General features: G+C 48.1%; 1 protein-coding gene across 1 annotated transcript in view; it reads right to left on the bottom strand.

Moving 5' to 3' along the window:
* Window positions 1-20,206, bottom strand: part of SLC30A7 (solute carrier family 30 member 7) — a 100,563-nt gene that overhangs the window by 55,378 nt on the left and 24,979 nt on the right. The window contains exon 7 of the mRNA XM_063940088.1: window positions 2,087-2,134. Within this exon, the coding sequence (XP_063796158.1) occupies window positions 2,087-2,134 (48 nt within the window). The remainder of the gene's footprint in view (window positions 1-2,086; window positions 2,135-20,206) is intronic.

Genomic DNA, 20,206 nt, shown 5'->3' with positions numbered 1-20,206 from the left:
AATACTGTCCCTGTCCAGGGTATCAATATTTTCAGTCAGGGAATCCGACCAAGCCACCCCAGCACTGCACATCCAGGCTGAGGCGATTGCTGGTCGCAGTATAATACCAGTATGTGTGTATATACTTTTTAGGATGTTTTCCAGCTTTCTATCAGCTGGCTCCTTGAGGGCGGCCGTATCGGGAGACGGTAACGCCACTTGTTTTGATAAGCGTGTGAGCGCCTTATCTACCCTAGGGGGTGTTTCCCAACGCGCCCTAACCTCTGGCGGGAAAGGGTATAATGCCAATAATTTTTTAGAAATTAGCAGTTTTTTATCGGGGGAAACCCACGCTTCATCACACACCTCATTTAATTCATCTGATTCTGGAAAAACTACGGGTAGTTTTTTCACACCCCACATAATACCCTTTTTTGTGGTACTTGTAGTATCAGAAATGTTCAAAACCTCCTTCATTGCCGTGATCATGTAACGTGTGGCCCTACTGGAAAATACGTTTGTTTCCTCACCGTCGACACTGGAGTCAGTGTCCGTGTCTGGGTCTACCACCTGAGGTAACGGGCGCTTTAGAGCCCCTGACGGTGTTTGAGGCGCCTGGACAGGTATTAACTGATTTGCCGGCTGTCTCATGTCGTCAACAGTCTTTTGTAAAGTGCTGACACTATCACGTAATTCTTTCCATAAGACCATCCAGTCAGGTGTCGACTCCCTAGGGGGTGACATCACTAACACAGGCAATTGCTCCGCCTCCACACCATTTTCCTCCTCATACATGTCGACACAACGTACCGACACACAGCACACACACAGGGAATGCTCCGATAGAGGACAGGACCCCACTAGCCCTTTGGGGAGACAGAGGGAGAGTTTGCCAGCAGACACCAGAGCGCTATATATATATATATATATATATATATATATATATATATATATATATATATATATATATATATAATATATAATATATAATATATAATATATAATATATAATATATATATATATATATATATATATATATATATATATATATATATAGGGATAACCTTATATAAGTGTTTTTCCCCTAATATAGCTGCTGTATATATTTATATGCCAATTTAGTGCCCCCCCTCTCTTGTTTTAGCCTGTTTCTGTAGTGCAGGACTGCAGGGGAGAGTCAGGGAGCCTTCCTCCAACGGAGCTGTGAGGAAAAAATGGCGCTTGTGTGCTGAGATAGGCCCCGCCCCCTTCTCGGCGGCCTTTCTCCCGCTTTTTTGTGGAAAACTGGCAGGGGTTAAATACATCCATATAGCCCAGGAGCTATATGTGATGTATTTTTAGCCATTTAAAGTATTTTCATTGCGTCCCAGGGTGCCCCCACCCAGCGCCCTGCACCCTCAGTGACCGTAGTGTGAAGTGTGCTGAGAGCAATGGCGCACAGCTGCGGTGCTGTGCGCTACCTTAGTGAAGACAGGACGTCTTCTGCCGCCGATTTTCCGGACCTCTTCAGTCTTCTGGCTCTGTAAGGGGGACGGCGGCGCGGCTCCGGGACCCATCCATGGCTGGGCCTGTGATCGTCCCTCTGGAGCTAATGTCCAGTAGCCTAAGAAGCCCAATCCACTCTGCACGCAGGTGAGTTCGCTTCTTCTCCCCTTAGTCCCTCGATGCAGTGAGCCTGTTGCCAGCAGGTCTCACTGAAAAAAACAAAAACAAAACCTATTTAAACTTTTACTCTAAGCAGCTCAGGAGAGCCACCTAGATTGCACCCTTCTCGTTCGGGCACAAAATCTTAACTGAGGCTTGGAGGAGGGTCATAGGGGGAGGAGCCAGTGCACACCAGCTAGTCCTAAAGCTTTTACTTTGTGCCCAGTCTCCTGCGGAGCCGCTATTCCCCATGGTCCTTACGGAGTCCCCAGCATCCACTTAGGACGTTAGAGAAACCTGGATTGTTTGGTTGCATCAAGTACCATGTTTAGGAACCTTTGTGTAACCTGTCGTTCCAAAGATAGATGACAGGGGGCAAAAACACCCTACACTAACATACAAAAATGTAGAGGATGCCACACATCTGAGAAGACATACTTTACGTAAATACCCAATACATACCCTCTAAAATCTGCTTGCTGGGCCCTCTATGTTCTTCAGGTGGCTCATCTGCAATTAAGAGTACAATTAGGTCAGTTTTACATCATAAGAGGCACTCAAAAAGTCAATGTAGTTTGCTTTTATTTTTTCTGCCCAAATTTACAACTATGGGCCTGATTCAGAGATGCAGTGGAGCAATTTTTTACTAGTGATGAGCGGGTTCGGTTCGTCGGAATCCGAACCCCCCCCCCCCGAACTTCACCCATTTTACACGGTTCCGAGGCAGATTCGAATCTTCCCGCCTTGCTCAGTTAACCCGAGCGCGCCCGAACGTCATCATCCCGCTGTCGGATTCTCGCGAGATTCGGATTCTATATAAGGAGCCACGCTTCGCCGCCATTTTTCACTCTTGCATTGGAAATGATAGTGAGAGGACGTGGCTGGCGTCCTCTCAGTTTTATTCAGGTGGCTGCAAATATCTGTGTAGTGTTCACTCTAGGCTTTTTAGGGCAGGGTGCTGATCACGGGGAGGGCACATTTTTCGTTCTGGAGGGCACATTTTTCAGTTAGAAGGGCAAAATTAGATACAAACTATAATGCTTGGTCCTCCCATATCCACATGATAAAGAGTGGGCAGTGCGCGCCAAAGGCGCGCAGCAAAAATTTAGGGGCGTTGTTTTTCATGAGGAAGGGGCATGGCCACATTACACCACACAGTAGTGCAGCTAATACACTGCACCAGGTAGAACCTCCTATACACACTGCAACAGGTAGAGCACGTTATACATATTGCGCCAGGCAGAGCACATTATACACAATGCGCCAGGCAGAGCACATTATACACAATGCGCCAGGCAGAGCACGTTATACACAATGCGCCAGGCAGAGCACCGAGAAACATTGCACCAGGTAGAGAGCACGTTATACACATTGCACCAGGTAGAGAGCACGTTATACACATTGCACCAGGTAGAGAGCACTGAGACACATTGCACCAGGTAGAGAGCACTGAGACACATTGCACCAGGTAGAGAGCACTGAGACACATTGCACCAGGTAGAGAGCACTGAGACACATTGCACCAGGTAGAGAGCACTGAGACACATTGCACCAGGTAGAGAGCACTGAGACACATTGCACCAGGTAGAGAGCACTGAGACACATTGCACCAGGTAGAGAGCACTGAGAAACACTGCACCAGGTAGAGAGCACTGAGAAACATTGCACCAGGTAGAGAGCACTGAGACACATTGCACCAGGTAGAGAGCACTGAGAAACATTGCACCAGGTAGAGAGCACTGAGAAACATTGCACCAGGTAGAGAGCATAAGACACACTGCACCAGGTAGGGCACATTTTTGATCTCCGCTTTTTTTGTGCCAATCTTACATACTGGGGGCTGATGCTGCGGGTCCCCCCTCTCACACCGCGGAGCTGGTTGAAAATGGCCACCACACTGATCCATGTACACAGAGGAGGGAGGGCTGGGTTTGCCTCGGCGGGTGAGGCAAACCCAGCCCTCCTGTCTCATCAGATCATGAGCAGACCTATAGTCTGCTCACAGAGGAGGGGAGCTGCGACGGCTGACAGCTAAGGACGGGCGGGACGCGGATGTCTCTGTCTCTCATGCAGGGAGACACAGTGATCGCGCTAAGAAAAAAAAAAAAAAGTGGGTCCCAGGGACCCCTCAGTTTTAAAAATTTGGGTCCTACTTCAGTTTCTGGGTCCCATAGAAACGTATGCTTTTGAGCTCCCCTTATGCCTCTCCACATAGCAGTTATGGCAGTATTGGGGGACAAATAGAGGGTTAGGTGCAGGTAGTGCTGTAGGCAGTGTTAGGGGTAGGGAGGTATCAGTATCCAGGATTCGGTGCTTCCTGCTCCCCGTCAACTTTTAAGATCAGCTTCTCTGTGTCCTTGTTGAAGCCCTACCGCTATAACACGAGGTGTGTGCGTATGCTGGGCAATGCTTTGGTTTGGGGATTGTTTGTGTGTATGCTGAGCACTGTGTGTGGATATGGGAGTTTATGTATGCTGGTCACTGTGTATAGGGGGATGTATCCTGGGCACTGTGGGTATGGAGTACCCATATGCTAGGCGCTTTGGAGGGGGGGGGGGGGGGGGTGAGCAATGTGTGGGTATGGGGCCACTGTGCGGGTATAGAGGGTGCTATGAGCATTGTAAGTGTGTATAATGAGTACTGTGTGGGTATAGAGCATTATGAGAGCTGTAGGGGGTGTATAATGGGCCCTGTGTGGTATAGGGGTGTGCATATGATGGGCGTTGTGTGGTATGGGTGTGCGTATGATGGTCACTATGGGGGTGTGCATACTGGACATTGTGTGGGTTTAGAGGGTTTTATGAGCTCTGGCAGGTGTATAATGAGCACTGTGTGGGCATGGGGTATGTGTATCATGGGCACTGTGGAGGTGTGAATACTGAGCACTGTGTGGGTATGGGGGTGTTTATAATGGGCACTGTATGGGTATGTGGGGTATAATGGGTGCAGTAGTGGTGGTAGCAGGGGACAGGATAGGTGCAGTAGTGGTGGTAGCAAGGGGCAGGATGGGTGCAGTAGTGGTAGCAGGGGGTAAAATAGGTGCAGCAGTGGTAGGAGGTAGGATGGGTGCAGTAGTGGTGGTAGCAGGGGGCAGGATGGGTGCAGTAGTGGTAGGGGGTAGGATAGGTGCAGTAGTGGTAGCAGGGGGTAAGATAGGTGCAGCAGTGGTAGGAGGCAGGATGGGTGCAGTAGTGGTGGTAGCAGGGGGTAGGATAGGTGCAGTAGTGGAAGCAGGGGGTAAGATAGATGCAGCAGTGGTAGGAGGCAGGATGGGTGCAGTAGTGGTAGGGGATAGGATAGGTGCAGTAGTGGTAGCAGGGGGTAAAATAGGTCCAGCAGTGGTAGGAGGCAGGATGGGTGCAGTAGTGGTTGTAGCAGGGGGCAGGATGGGTGCAGTAGTGGTAGGGGGTAGGATAGGTGCAGTAGTGGTAGCAGGGGGTAAGATAGGTGCAGCAGTGGTAGCAGGGGGTAAGATAGGTGCAGCAGTGGTAGGAGGCAGGGGGCAGGATGGGTGCAGTAGTGGTAGGGGGTAGGATAGGTGCAGTAGTGGTAGCAGGGGGTAAGATAGGTGCAGCAGTGGTAGGAGGCAGGATGGGTGCAGTAATGGTGGTAGCAGGGGGCAGGATGGGTGCAGTAGTGGTAGCAGGGGGCAGGATGTGTGCACTAGTAGTTGGGACGCTGGGGGAATAAGATGCTGCGTAACAGGAAGCGCCCTCACAGGTATAATGTGCAGGTATTGGCCATGTTATTAAATAAATATAGGAAAGGCCCGCCCGCACGTTTTATGAAACTAAAGATTTATCACCATTCCCCCAGGTCGCAGCGCTCTGACCTTTAGGTACTTTGCGGTCGTGGTGCCCGACCGCACTGACATGTCCCGCTCGGCCCCAGCTCAAGTTCTCTGCAGCAGACCCACCGGGCTGCCCGTGGTGAAGGCGCTCCTCTCCTTCTCCTCGGCTCCCTCCTGCATCTTCCATTCTCCTGTCATCGTGATGTCCGCGCCCGGTTGCCACCAGCACATTCAATGGGTTGGAGATCAGCGCAGGGAGGAGGGACCGACATCTCAGGTGGCGCTTGGATTGGGAGACGCTGCCGGCAGCGATTGGATGTTGAGTAGCTGCCGGCGGCTATTGGCTGGTGAGGCAGGGCTTGGGGATTTCTATTGGCTGTGAGGCGGCGGTCAGCAAAAAACAGATTGTCCAGCGGGACCCGCTCACTTTTAAAATCCGAGTCCCTCTTTGCGATCACTGCAGTGTGCTTAATGTGTCCAGCGGGCAGCAAAGTGCGGGGCGGGAGGGCGCACACAAACGGGCAGTGCGGCATTCAGGTGTCTAAAAAAGGGGCAGGGCGCAGCGCCCTGTGAAAGACACCTAGAGTGAACACTATCTGTGCTCACTGCTTTATTGTGGGGACTGGGAACCACCAGTATATTATATAGGAGGAGTACAGTGCAGAGTTTTGCTGACCAGTGACCACCAGTATTATACGTTCTCTGCCTGAAAAACGCTCCATATCTGTGCTGCATTGTAGTATATAGTAGGAGTATAGTGCATAATTTTGCTGACCACCAGTATATAATATATAGCAGTACGGTACAGTAGGCCACTGCTCTACCTACCTCTGTGTCGTCAAGTATACTACCCATCCATACCTGTGGTGCATTTCAGTTTTGCACAGTTTGCTGACCACCAGTATATAATATATAGCAGTACTGTACAATAGGCCACTGCTCTACCTACCTCTGTGTCGTCAAGTATACTACCCATCCATACCTGTGGTGCATTTCAGTTGTGCGCAGTATATATAGTAGTAGGCCATTGCTATATTACTGGCATATAATTCCACACATTAAAAAATGGAGAACAAAAATGTGGAGGGTATAATAGGGAAAGATCAAGGTCCACTTCCACCTCGTGCTGAAGCTGCTGCCACTAGTCATGGCCGAGACGATGAAATGCCATCAACGTAGTCTGCCAAGGCCGATGCCCAATGTCATAGTAGAGAGCATGTAAAATCCATAAAAATAAAGCTCAGTAAAATTACCCAAAAATCTAAATCAAAATCGTCTGAGGAGAAGCGTAAACTTGCCAATGTGCCATTTACGACATGGAGTGGCAAGGAACGGCTGAGGCCCTGGCCTATGTTCAAGGCTAGTGGTTCAGCTTCACCTGAGGATGGAAGCACTCATCCTCCTGCTAGAAAACTTAAAAAAAGAAGAGTTAAGATGGCAAAAGCACAGCAAAGAACTGTGCGTTCTTCTAAATCACAAATCCCCAAGGAGAGTCCAATTGTGTCGGTTGCGATGCCTGACCTTCCCAACACTGGACGGGAAATGGTTGCGCCTTCCACCATTTGCACCATCTGCAAGTGCTGGAAGGAGCACCCGCAGTCCAGTTCCCGATAGTCAAATTGAAGATGTCACTGTTGAAGTACACCAGGATGAGGATATTGGTGTTGCTGGCGCTGGGGAGGAAATTGACAAGGAGGATTCTGATGGTGAGGTGGTTTGTTTAAGTCAGGCACCCGGGGAGACACCTGTTGTCCGTGGGACGAATATGGCCATTGACATGCCTGGTCAAAATACAAAAAATAAAAAATCACCTCTTCGGTGTGGAATTATTCCAACAGAAATGCAGACAACTGGTGTCAAGCCGTGTGTTGCCTTTGTCAAGCTGTAATAAGTAGGAGTAAGGACGTTAACCACCTAGGAACATCCTCCCTTATAAGTCACCTGGACCGCATTCATCAGAAGTCAGTGACAAGTTCAAAAACTTTGGATGACAGCGGAAGCAGTCCACTGACCACTAAATCCCTTCCTCTTGTAACCAAGCTCCTGCAAACCACACCACCAACTCCCTTAGTATTAATTTCCTCTTTAGACAGGAAAGCCAATAGTCCTGCAGGCCATGTCACTGTCAAGTCTGACGAGTCCTCTCCTGCCTGGGATTCCTCTGATGCATCCTTGAGTGTAACGCCTACTGCTTCTGGCGCTGCTGTTGTTGCTGCTGGGAGTCGATCGTCATCCCAGAGAGGAAGTCTGAAGACCACTTGTACTACTTCCAGTAAGCAATTGACTGTCCAACAGTCCTTTGCGAGGAAGATGAAATATCACAGCAGTCATCCTGCTGCAAAGCAGATAACTCAGGCCTTGGCAGCCTGGGTGGTGAGAAACGTGTTTCCGGTATCCACCGTTAATTCACAGGGAACTAGAGACTTGATTGGAGGTACTGTGTCCCCGGTACCAAATACCATCTAGGTTCCATTTCTCTAGGCAGGCGATACCAAAAATGTACACGGACGTCAGAAAAAGACTCACCAGTGTCCTAAAAAATGCAGTTGTACCCAATGTCCACTTAACCACGGACATGTGGACAAGTGGAGCAGGGCAGACTCAGGCCTATACGACTGTGACAGTCCACTGGGTAGATGTATTGCCTCCCGCAGCAAGAACAGCAGCGGCGGCACCAGTAGCAGCATCTCGCAAACGCCAACTCGTTCCTAGGCAGGCTACGCTTTGTATCACCGCTTTCCATAAGAGGCACACAGCTGACAACCTCTTACGGAAACTGAGGAACATCATCGCAGAATGGCTTACCCCAATTGGACTCTCCTGGGGATTTGTGACATCGGACAACGCCACCAATATTGTGCGTGCATTACATCTGGGCAAATTCCAGCACGTCCCATGTTTTGCACATACATTGAATTTGGTGGTGCAGAATTATTTAAAAAACGACAGGGGCGTGCAAGAGATGCCGTCGGTGGCCCGAAGAATTGCGGGCCACTTTCGGCATTCAGCCACCGCGTGCCGAAGACTGGAGCACCAGCAAACAGTCCTGAACCTGCCCTGCCATCATCTGAAGCAAGAGGTGGTAACGAGGTGGAATTCAACCCTCTATATGCTTCAGAGGATGGAGGAGCAGCAAAAGGCCATTCAAGGGTTGTGCAAGGTTCTGCAACCCTTTGAACTTGCCACACGTGAAGTCAGTTCAGACACTGTCAGCCTGAGTCAGGTCATTCCCCTCATCAGGCTTTTGCAGAAGAAGCTGGAGACATTGAAGGAGGAGCTAAAATGGAGCGATTCCGCTAGGCATGTGGGACTTGTGGATGGAGCCCTTAATTCGCTTAACCAGGATTCACGGGTGGTCAATCTGTTGAATTCAGAGCACTACATTTTGGCCACCGTGCTCGATCCTAGATTTAAAACCTACGTTGTATCTCTCTTTCCGGCAGACACAAGTCTGCAGAGGTTCAAAGACCTGCTGGTGAGAAAATTGTCAAGTCAAGTGGAACTTGACCCGTCAACCGCTCTCCCTTCACATTCTCCTGCAACTGGGGCTGCGAGGAAAAGGCTAAGAATTCCGAGCCCACCCGCTGGCGGTGATGCAGGGCAGTCTGGAGCGAGTGCTGACATCTGGTCCGGACTGAAGGATCTGCCAACGATTACTGACATGTCGTCTACTGTCACTGCATATGATTCTGTCACCATTGAAAGAATGGTGGAGGATTATATGAGTGACCGCATCCAAGTAGGCACGTCAGACAGTCCGTACGTATACTGGCAGGAAAAAGGCAATTTGGAGGCCCTTGCACAAACTGGCTTTATTTTACCTAAGTTGCCCCCCCTCCAGTGTGTACTCCGAAAGAGTGTTTAGTGCAGCCGCTCACCTTGTCAGCAATCGGCGTACGAGGTTACTTCCAGAAAATGTTCATCAAAATGAATTATAATCATTTCCTCCGTGGAGACATTCACCAGCAATTGCCTCCAGAAAGTACACAGGGACCTGAGATGGTGGATTCCAGTGGGGACGAATTAATAATCTGTGAGGAGGGGGATGTACACAGTGAAAGGGGTGAGGAATCGGACGATGAGGAGGTGGACATGTTGCCTCTGTAGAGCCAGTTTGTTCAAGGAGAGATTGATTGCTTCTTTTTTGGTGGGGGCCCAAACCAACCAGTCATTTCAGTCACAGTCGTGTGGCAGACCCTGTCGCTGAAATGATGGGTTTGTGAAAAGTGTGCATGTCCTGTTTATACAACATAAGGGTGGGTGGGAGGGCCCAAGGACAATTCCATCTTGCACCTCTTTTTTCTTTCATTTTTCTTTGCATCATGTGCTGTTTGGGGACTATTTTTTTGAAGTGCCATCCTGCGTGACACTGCAGTGCCACTCCTAGATGGGCCAGGTGTTTGTGTCGGCCACTTGGGTCGCTTAGCTTAGTCATCCAGCGACCTCGGTGCAAATTTTAGGACTAAAAATAATATTGTGAGGTGTGAGGTGTTCAGAATAGACTGAAAATGAGTGGAAATTATGGTTATTGAGGTTAATACTATGGGATCAAAATGACCCCCAAATTCTATGATTTAAGCTGTTTTTGAGGGTTTTTTGTAAAAAAACCACCCGAATCCAAAACACACCCGAATCCGACAAAAAAAATTTCAGGGAGGTTTTGCCAAAACGCGCCCGAATCCAAAACACGGCCGCGGAACCGAATCCAAAACCCGAAAAATTTCCGGTGCACATCACTATTTTTTACATTTATTAAAAGTATCTGGAGAAATGTTAACATTGTGAATAAAAGACGTGAAAACTGCGGAGCACCACGTGCCATTGATGAGGTGAACTACGCAACAAAGGTTCGAGTGGGCCGACCAACATGCTAACGTGGAGCAGCTCACGGTCATAAAACAGTTCAGCCCATCTAGCTGCTGTCCGTAATATAGTGGGGCGTGTTGTTTATCTAAATTAAATACATCAAGTGGATGAAATCACTAAAAAATAAAAACAAACATTTAATAGTAAACAAAATGTACAGTCACTAGAACAGAGAATCTTATGAATTAATATAGTTCTGCCATCTAGACCATATTCCACAATTTGGATCCCGGACTATGCAACAGTATTCAGCTCCAATAATCGGGCACTTAATAGAAGATACAGCTGGTGTTATCCAATCCATGGTGAGAAGATAGTCATACACAGTCCTTAGGCATAAAGCAGGTGTCTTTACTGTATTGTGTGGCTCGGTGGGTTTCCATAGAGATGCTGCTGAAGTGCAAATTAGAATTTCTGGATAAGTCAGTCCATGCAATTTGATGGGTCAAAGGTCAACATCAAGATCCTTTTCAGTTGGTGGTAAAACAATTGGTCCAAGTGACCAGTAGTCTAGCAGCATCTCTATGGAAACCCACTGAGCCACACAACACAGCCAAGACACCTGCTTTATGCCCAAGGACAGTGTACAAGTATCTTCTCACTGTGTATTGGGCAGTATCCTAATAGCTGTGGTAAATTACTGCGGCTAAAGGTCTCATCAGGGCTATCTTATCCTCAGGCAGGCAAAATCAAATCCCTTGAAACAAACCCATTTCCAAGCGAAAACGGGTTGTTTCTCACGAAAACACACAGGTTTCACTGAACCTGTGTTTGTGAGAATTTTTTTTTTTTTAACTAATAAAATGAAATGACAGATCAGAATTTGTACTTCTATATATTATTAAATTTTAGATAAAACTACAATGTGTAATTTATTGTCCATGAGAAAGATAGATGAAATACTATTACTATACTCATATGTTTACCTACATGCTAAACAAGAAGGAATAATCCCGCTTGGAAACATTAGCCCGATTGGTGTGATACAGAATAAGATACTGCTGAAGGGTCACACAGGCAAGTCCTCTGACAAAGTCTCCAACGTAACGTGTAGGGATGTGGCCTGGTGACGCAGTGTGGTCCTGCTCAGATTCCCAGTGTTGTGGCGTGCGGCAGCTGAGATCTAGCCACACAGCGTGGTATGTGTTTGGTCCCAGCCAAGGAGAGACAGGCAACGGGGAAAGAACTGTGTTGTGATGCAAATGGTTATTAAACTCATGTGGTACTAAGCCCACACTGTAGTATTATAATGGTACGAGCAACCTTTGTGTGGCTATAAACTTTAATATTTTAAAGTACTTTTATATGTAGTTTTAAAAAGGGACCAAAAGTAATTGTAAATTAACTCAAAAGCTGTTCCATGGACGGGAATGGCTATTCATTCATTAGTTATCTATCAATTAAGCAACCACAAGGTCTGGAGTTCATTCCTAAGGTGGTATCCAATTACCCACGACAGTGCCGTGGATGTGAAAAACATCTTACTTTTTTTTTCCTTCTTATCAACCTATCCAATTAGGTCCCAATACATAGGTCCCGTGAAAAGCCGCAGACCTATGTTTTTTTCCGGCAATTATCGCAGGTCTAAGAGGCACTTATTTACTATTATGCTTCGCAAAAATAAGAATTTACTTACCGATAATTCTATTTCTCATAGTCCGTAGTGGATGCTGGGACTCCGTCAGGACCATGGGGAATAGCGGGCTCCGCAGGAGACAGGGCACATCTAAATAAAGCTTTTAGGATCACATGGTGCGTACTGGCTCCTCCCCCTATGACCCTCCTCCAAGCCTCAGTTAGGTACTGTGCCCGGACGAGCGTACACAATAAGGAAGGATCTTGAATCCCGGGTAAGACTCATACCAGCCACACCAATCACACCGTACAACTTGTGATCTGAACCCAGTTAACAGTATGATAACAAAAAACGAAGTAGCCTCTGAAAAGATGGCTCACAACAATAGTAATAACCCGATCTTTGTAACAATAACTATGTACAAGTATTGCAGACAATCCGCACTTGGGATGGGCGCCCAGCATCCACTACGGACTATGAGAAATAGAATTATCGGTAAGTAAATTCTTATTTTCTCTAACGTCCTAGTGGATGCTGGGACTCCGTCAGGACCATGGGGATTATACCAAAGCTCCCAAACGGGCGGGAGAGTGCGGATGACTCTGCAGCACCGAATGAGAGAACTCCAGGTCCTCCTTAGCCAGAGTATCAAATTTGTAAAATTTTACAAACGTGTTCTCCCCTGACCACGTAGCTGCTCGGCAAAGTTGTAATGCCGAGACCCCTCGGGCAGCCGCCCAAGATGAGCCCACTTTCCTTGTGGAGTGGGCCTTTACAGATTTAGGCTGTGGCAGGCCTGCCACAGAATGTGCAAGTTGGATTGTGCTACAGATCCAACGTGCAATCGTCTGTTTAGACGCAGGAGCACCCATCTTGTTGGGTGCATACAATATAAACAACGAGTCAGATTTTCTGACTCCAGCTGTCCTTGAAATATATATTTTTAATGCTCTGACAACGTCCAGTAACTTGGAGTCCTCCAAGTCGCTAGTAGCCGCAGGCACCACAATAGGCTGGTTCAAGTGAAAAGCCGAAACCACCTTAGGGAGAAAATGAGGACGTGTCCGCAGTTCTGCCCTGTCCGAATGGAAAATCAGATATGGGCTTTTGTATGATAAAGCCGCCAACTCTGAAACTCTCCTGGCTGAAGCCAGGGCCAATAGCATGGTTACCTTCCATGTAAGGTATTTTAAATCTACCGATTTTAGAGGCTCAAACCAATGAGATTTGAGAAAATTCAAAACTACGTTCAAATCCCACGGTGCCACTGGAGGCGCTATTGGGGGTTGTATATGTAGTACACCTTTGACAAAAGTTTGTACTTCAGGCACTGATGCCAATTCCTTCTGGAAGAAGATTGATAAGGCCGAAATTTGAACTTTAATGGACCCCAATTTTAGGCCCATAGACAATCCTGCTTGCAGGAAATGTAAGAATCGACCCAATTGAAATTCTTCCGTTGGAGCCTTCTTGGCCTCACACCACGCAACATATTTTCGCCAAATGCGGTGATAATGTTGTACAGTCACTTCCTTTCTAGCCTTAATCAAGGTAGGAATAACTTCCTCTGGAATGCCCTTTTCTTTTAGAATCCGGCGTTCAACCGCCATGCCGTCAAACGCAGACGCGGTAAGTCTTGGAACATACAAGGTCCCTGCTGAAGCAGATCCCTTCTTAGAGGTAGAGGCCATGGATCCTCCGTGAGCATCTCTTGAAGTTCCGGATACCAAGTTCTTCTTGGCCAGTCCGGAGCCACCAGTATTGTTCTTACTCCTCTTTTCCGTATAATTCTCAGTACCTTTGGTATGAGAGGCAGAGGAGGGAACACATACACTGACTGGTACACCCACGGTGTTACCAGAGCGTCCACAGCTATTGCCTGAGGGTCTCTTGACCTGGCGCAATATCTGTCCAATTTTTTGTTGAGGCGAGACGCCATCATGTCCACCTTTGGTCTTTCCCAACGGTTCACAATCATGTGGAAAACTTCTGGATGAAGTCCCCACTCTCCCGGGTGAAGGTCGTGTCTGCTGAGGAAGTCTGCTTCCCAGTTGTCCACTCCCGGGATGAACACTGCTGACAGTGCTATGACATGATTCTCCGCCCAGCGCAGAATCCTTGCAGCTTCTGTCATTGCTCTTCTGCTTCTCGTGCCGCCTTGTCGGTTTACGTGGGCGACTGCCGTGATGTTGTCCGACTGGATCAACACCGGCTGACCCTGAAGCAGCGATTTTGCCAGGCTTAGAGCATTGTAGATCGCTCTTAGCTCCAGTATATTTATGTGAAGGGACGTCTCCAGGTTTGACCACACGCCCTGGAAGTTTCTTCCCTGTGTGACTGCTCCCCAGCCTCGTAGGCTGGCATCCGTAGTCACCAGGACCCAGTCCTGTATGCCGAATCTGCGGCCCTCTAACAGATGGGCACTCTGCAACCACCACAGGAGAGACAACCTTGTTCTTGGTGACAGTGTTATCCGCTGATGCATGTGCAGATGCGATCCGGACCATTTGTCCAGCAGATCCCACTGAAATGTCCGTGCATGGAATCTGCCGAATGGAATCGCTTCGTAAGAAGCCACCATCTTTCCCAGGACTCTTGTGCATTGATGTACTGACACAGTTCCTGGTTTTAGGAGGTTCCTGACAAGTTCGGATAACTCCCTTGCTTTCTCCTCCGGGAGAAACACCTTTTTCTGAACCGTGTCCAGAATCATTCCCAGGAACAGCAGACGAGTTGTCGGGGTCAATTGAGATTTTGGAAGATTCAGAATCCACCCGTGTTGCTGAAGCACTACCTGGGTTAGTGCTACACCGACTTCCAGCTGTTCTCTGGACTTTGCCCTTATCAGGAGATCGTCCAAGTAAGGGATAATTAATACGCCTTTTCTTCGTAGAAGAACCATCATTTCGGTCATTACCTTGGTAAAGACCCGAGGGGCCGTGGACAAACCAAACGGCAGCGTTTGAAACTGATAATGACAGTCTTGTATCACGAACCTGAGATACCCTTGGTGTGAGGGGTAAATTGGGACATGCAGATAAGCATCTTTTATGTCCAGGGACACCATGAAGTCCCCTTCTTCCAGATTCGCTATCACTGCTCTGAGTGACTCCATCTTGAACTTGAATTTCTGTATGTACAGGTTCAAGGATTTCAGGTTTAGAATAGGTCTTACCGAACCGTCCGGCTTCAGTACCACAAATAGTGTGGAATAATACCCCTTTCCCTGTTGTAGGAGGGGTACCTTGACTATCACCTGCTGAGAATACAGCTTGTGAATGGCTTCCAAAACCGACGTCCTTTCTGAGGGAGACGTTGGTAAAGCAGACTTTAGGAACCGGCGAGGGGGGAGACCTTTCGAACTCCAACATGTAACCCTGAGATATTATCTGCAGGATCCATGGGTCCACTTGTGAGCGAGCCCACTGATTGCTGAAAATCTTGAGTCGACCCCCCACCGCTCCTGAGTCCGCTTGTAAAGCCCCAGCGTCATGCTGATGGCTTTGTAGAACCCGGGGCGGGCTTCTGGTCCTGGGCAGGGGCTGCTTGCTGCCCTCTCTTACCCTTTCCTCTGCCTCGCGGCAGATAAGACTGTCCTTTTGGTCGCTTGTTTTTATAGGAGCGAAAGGACTGCGGCTGAAAAGACGGTGTCTTTTTCTGTTGGGAGGGGGTCTGAGGTAAAAAAGTGGATTTGCCGGCAGTTGCCGTGGCCACCAGGTCCGAAAGACCGACCCCAAATAATTCCTCTCCTTTATATGGCAATACTTCCATATGCCTTTTGGAATCCGCATCACCTGACCACTGTCGCGTCCATAAACTTCTTCTGGCAGATATGGACATCGCGCTTACTCTTGATGCTAGAGTACAAATATCCCTCTGAGCATCTCGCATATAAAGAAAAGCATCCTTTAATTGCTCTAGAGTCAATAAAATACTGTCCCTATCCAGGGTATCAATATTTTCAGTCAGAGAATCCAACCACACTACCCCAGCACTGCACATCCAGGCTGAGGCTACTGCCGGTCGCAGTATAACACCAGTATGTGTGTATATACTCTTCAGTGTAGTTTCCAGCCTCCTATCTGCTGGATCCTTGAGGGCGGCCGTATCAGGAGACGGCAACGCCATTTGCTTTGATAAACGTGTGAGCGCCTTATCCACCCTAGGGGGTGTTTCCCAGCGCGCCCTAACCTCTGGTGGGAAAGGGTATAATGCCAATAACTTCTTGGAAATTAGCAGTTTTCTATCTGGGTTAACCCACGCTTCGTCACACACGTCATTCAATTCCTCTGATTCTGGAAAAGCTACAGGTAGTTTTTTCACCCCCCACATAATACCCCTTTTTGAGGTACCAGCAGTATCAGAGATCTGCAAAGCCTCCTTCATTGCCGTGATCATATAACGTGTGGCCCTATTGGAAAATACGTTTGTTTCTTCACCGTCGACACTAGATTCATCTGTGTCGGTACCCGTGTCGACTGACTGAGGTAAGGGACGTTTTACAGCCCCTGACTGTGTCTGAGACGCCTGAGCCGGTACTAACTGGTTTTCCGGCCGTCTCATTTCGTCAACTGACTTTTGTAATGTGCTAACATTATCACGTAATTCCATAACTAAAGCCATCCATTCCGGTGTCGACTCCCTAGGGGGTGACATCACCATTACCGGCAATTGCTCTGCCTCCACACCAACATCGTCCTCATACATGTCGACACACACGTACCGACACAGCAGCCACACAGGGAATGCTCTAATCGAAGACAGGACCCTCTTAGCCCTTTGGGGAGACAGAGGGAGAGTTTGCCAGCACACACCAAAAGCGCTATAAATGTATATAAACAACCCTAGAAGGTGTTGTTTTTAATATAAGCGCTTTTAATATATCAATATCGCCAAATTATGCCCCCCTTCTCTTTGTTACCCTGTTTCTGTAGTGCAGTGCAGGGGAGAGTCCTGGGAGCCTTCCTCACCAGCGGAGCTGAGCAGGAAAATGGCGCTGAGTGCTGAGGAGAATAAGCTCCGCCCCTTTTTCGGTGGGCTTTTCTCCCGGGTTTTAAGAAAACTGGCCTGGGTTAAATACATACATATAGCCTTAATGGCTATATGTGATGTATTTATTTTGCCACTAAAGGTATTTAATATTGCTGCCCAGGGCGCCCCCAGCAGCGCCCTGCACCCTCCATGACTGAATCAGTGAGACGTGTAGCAACAATGGCGCACAGCTGCAGTGCTGTGCGCTACCTTCATGAAGACTGAGGAGTCTTCTGCCGCCTGCTTTCCGGACCTCCGTCTTCAGCGTCTGTAAGGGGGATCGGCGGCGCGGCTCCGGGACGAACCCCAGGAGGACCTGTGTTCCGACTCCCTCTGGAGCTAAGTGTCCAGTAGCCTAAGACTCCAATCCATCCTGCACGCAGGTGAGTTGGAAATCTCTCCCCTAAGTCCCTCGATGCAGTGATCCTGTTGCCAGCAGGATTCACTGAGATTTAAACCTAAAAAAACTTTTTCTAAGCAGCTCTTTAGGAGAGCCACCTAGATTGCACCCTTCTCGGACGGGCACAAAAACCTAACTGAGGCTTGGAGGAGGGTCATAGGGGGAGGAGCCAGTACGCACCATGTGATCCTAAAAGCTTTATTTAGATGTGCCCTGTCTCCTGCGGAGCCCGCTATTCCCCATAGTCCTGACGGAGTCCCAGCATCCACTAGGACGTTAGAGAAATACACGATAAGTGCCAACATGGGGGAAAAGCTCCGGCTTATCAGGGCCAATTGGATAGCCCCAGTGAACCAATTAGCAATTTACTGCGACTAATTGGATACCGCTACAAGTGTGGCATGTGCACTGGAAGCAATTGCTGTGAACCCACAACATGCACTCAAAGGAGCTCTCAATGCAAGTGAAACAGGCCATCCTTAGGCTGCAAAAAATAAGAATTTACTTACCGATCATTCTATTTCTCGTAGTCCGTAGTGGATGCTGGAGACTCCGTCAGGACCATGGGGAATAGCGGGCTCCGCAGGAGACAGGGCACATCTAAAAAGCTTTTTAGGTCACATGGTGTGTACTGGCTCCTCCCCCTATGACCCTCCTCCAAGCCTCAGTTAGGTACTGTGCCCGGACGAGCGTACACAATAAGGAAGGATCTTGAATCCCGGGTAAGACTCATACCAGCCACACCAATCACACCGTACAACTTGTGATCTGAACCCAGTTAACAGTATGATAACAAAACGAAGTAGCCTCTGAAAAAATGGCTCACAACAATAGTAATAACCCGATTTTTGTAACAATAACTATGTACAAGCATTGCAGACAATCCGCACTTGGGATGGGCGCCCAGCATCCACTACGGACTACGAGAAATAGAATTATCGGTAAGTAAATTCTTATTTTCTCTAACGTCCTAGTGGATGCTGGGGACTCCGTCAGGACCATGGGGATTATACCAAAGCTCCCAAACGGGCGGGAGAGTGCGGATGACTCTGCAGCACCGAATGAGAGAACTCCAGGTCCTCTTTAGCCAGAGTATCAAATTTGTAAAATTTTACAAACGTGTTCTCCCCTGACCACGTAGCTGCTCGGCAAAGTTATAATGCCGAGACTCCTCGGGCAGCCGCCCAGGATGAGGCCACCTTCCTTGTGGAATGGGCATCTACATATTTCGGCTGTGGCAGGCCTGCCACAGAATGTGCAAGCTGAATTGTACTACAAATCTAGCGTGCAATAGACTGCTTAGAAGCAGGAGCACCCAGCTTGTTGGGTGCATACAATATAAACAGCAAGTCAGACTTTCTGACTCCAGCCGTCCTAATATATATATATATATATATATATATATATATATATATATATATATATATATATATATATATATTTTTAGGGCCCTGACAACGTCTAGTAACTTGGAGTCCTCCAAGTCCCCAGTAGCCACAGGCACCACAATAGGTTGTTTCAGGTGACAACGCTGACACCCCTTTAGGAAGAAACTGGAGACGAGTCCCAGTTCTGCCCTGTTCAAATGGAAAATTCTAATATGGGCTTTTGTAAAACAAAACCGCCCATTCTTTTTGACAATCGCCTGGCCGAGGCCAGGACTAACAACATGGTCACTTTCCATGTGAGATATTGGTCAACAGCATGGTCACTTTCCATGTGAGATATTTCAAATCCACAGATTTGAGCGGTTCAAACCAATATGATTTTAAGGAATCCCAACACTATGTTGAGATCTCACGGTGCCCCTAGAGGCACAAAAGAACTGTATATGGAATACACCCTTTACAATCTGGACTTCAGGAACTGAAGTCAATTTTTTCTGGAAGAAAATCTACAGGGCCGAAATTTAAATCTTAATGAACCCCAATTTGAGGCTCAAAACACTCCTGTTTTCAGGAAGTGCAGAATCGACCTAGTTGAATTTCCTTCGTGGAGCCTTCCTGGCCTTACCCACGCAACATATTTTCACCACATGTGGTGATGACGTTGTGCGGTCACCTCCTTCCTGGCTTTGACCAAGGTAGGTATGACCTCTTATGGAATGCCTTTTTCCCTTCAGAATCCGGTATTCAACCGCCATGCCGTCAAACGCAGCCGCGGTAATTCTTGGAAAAGACATGGTACTTGCTGAAGCAAGTCCCTTCTTAGCTCCCCAGGCCCTTAGTCCTCTGTGAGCATCTCTTGAAGCTCCGGGTACCAAGTCCCTCTTGGCCCATCCGGAGCCACTAGTATAGTTCATACTCCTCTATGTCTTATAATTCTCAATACCTTGGTTATGAGAAACAGAGGAGGGAACCCATACACTGACTGGTACACCCACGGTGTTACCAGAACATCCACAGCTATCGCCTGAAGGTCTCATGACCTGGCGGAATACCTGTCCCGTTTTTCGGGCGGGACGCTATCATGTCCACCTTTGGTCTTTGCCAACGGTCCACAATCATGCTGAAAAACTTCCCTATGAAGTTTCCACTCTCCCGGGTGGAGGTCATGCCTGCTGAGGAAGTCTGCTTCCCAGTCGTCCACTCCCGGAAAGAACACTGCTGACAGTGCTATCACATGATTTTCCGCCTAGCGAAAAATCCTTGCAGTTTTATCACTGCCCTCCTGCTTCTTGTGCCGCCCTTTCTGTTTACGTGGGCGACTGCCGTGATGTTATCCCACTGGATCAATACCGGCTGACCTTGAAGCAGAGGTCTTGCTAAGTTTAGAGCCTTATAAATTTGCTCTAAGCTTATTTATGCAGAGAGAATTCTCCAGACTTAATCACACTTCCCTGGAAATTTTTTCCCTGTGTGACTGTTCTCCAGCCTCTCAGGCTGGCCTCCGTGGTCACCGGCATCCAATCCTGAATGC

The sequence above is a fragment of the Pseudophryne corroboree genome, chromosome 9, assembly GCF_028390025.1.
Source record: "Pseudophryne corroboree isolate aPseCor3 chromosome 9, aPseCor3.hap2, whole genome shotgun sequence".
Taxonomy (NCBI): Eukaryota; Metazoa; Chordata; class Amphibia; order Anura; family Myobatrachidae; genus Pseudophryne; species Pseudophryne corroboree.
This window is presented reverse-complemented; position numbering and strand designations above follow the sequence as displayed.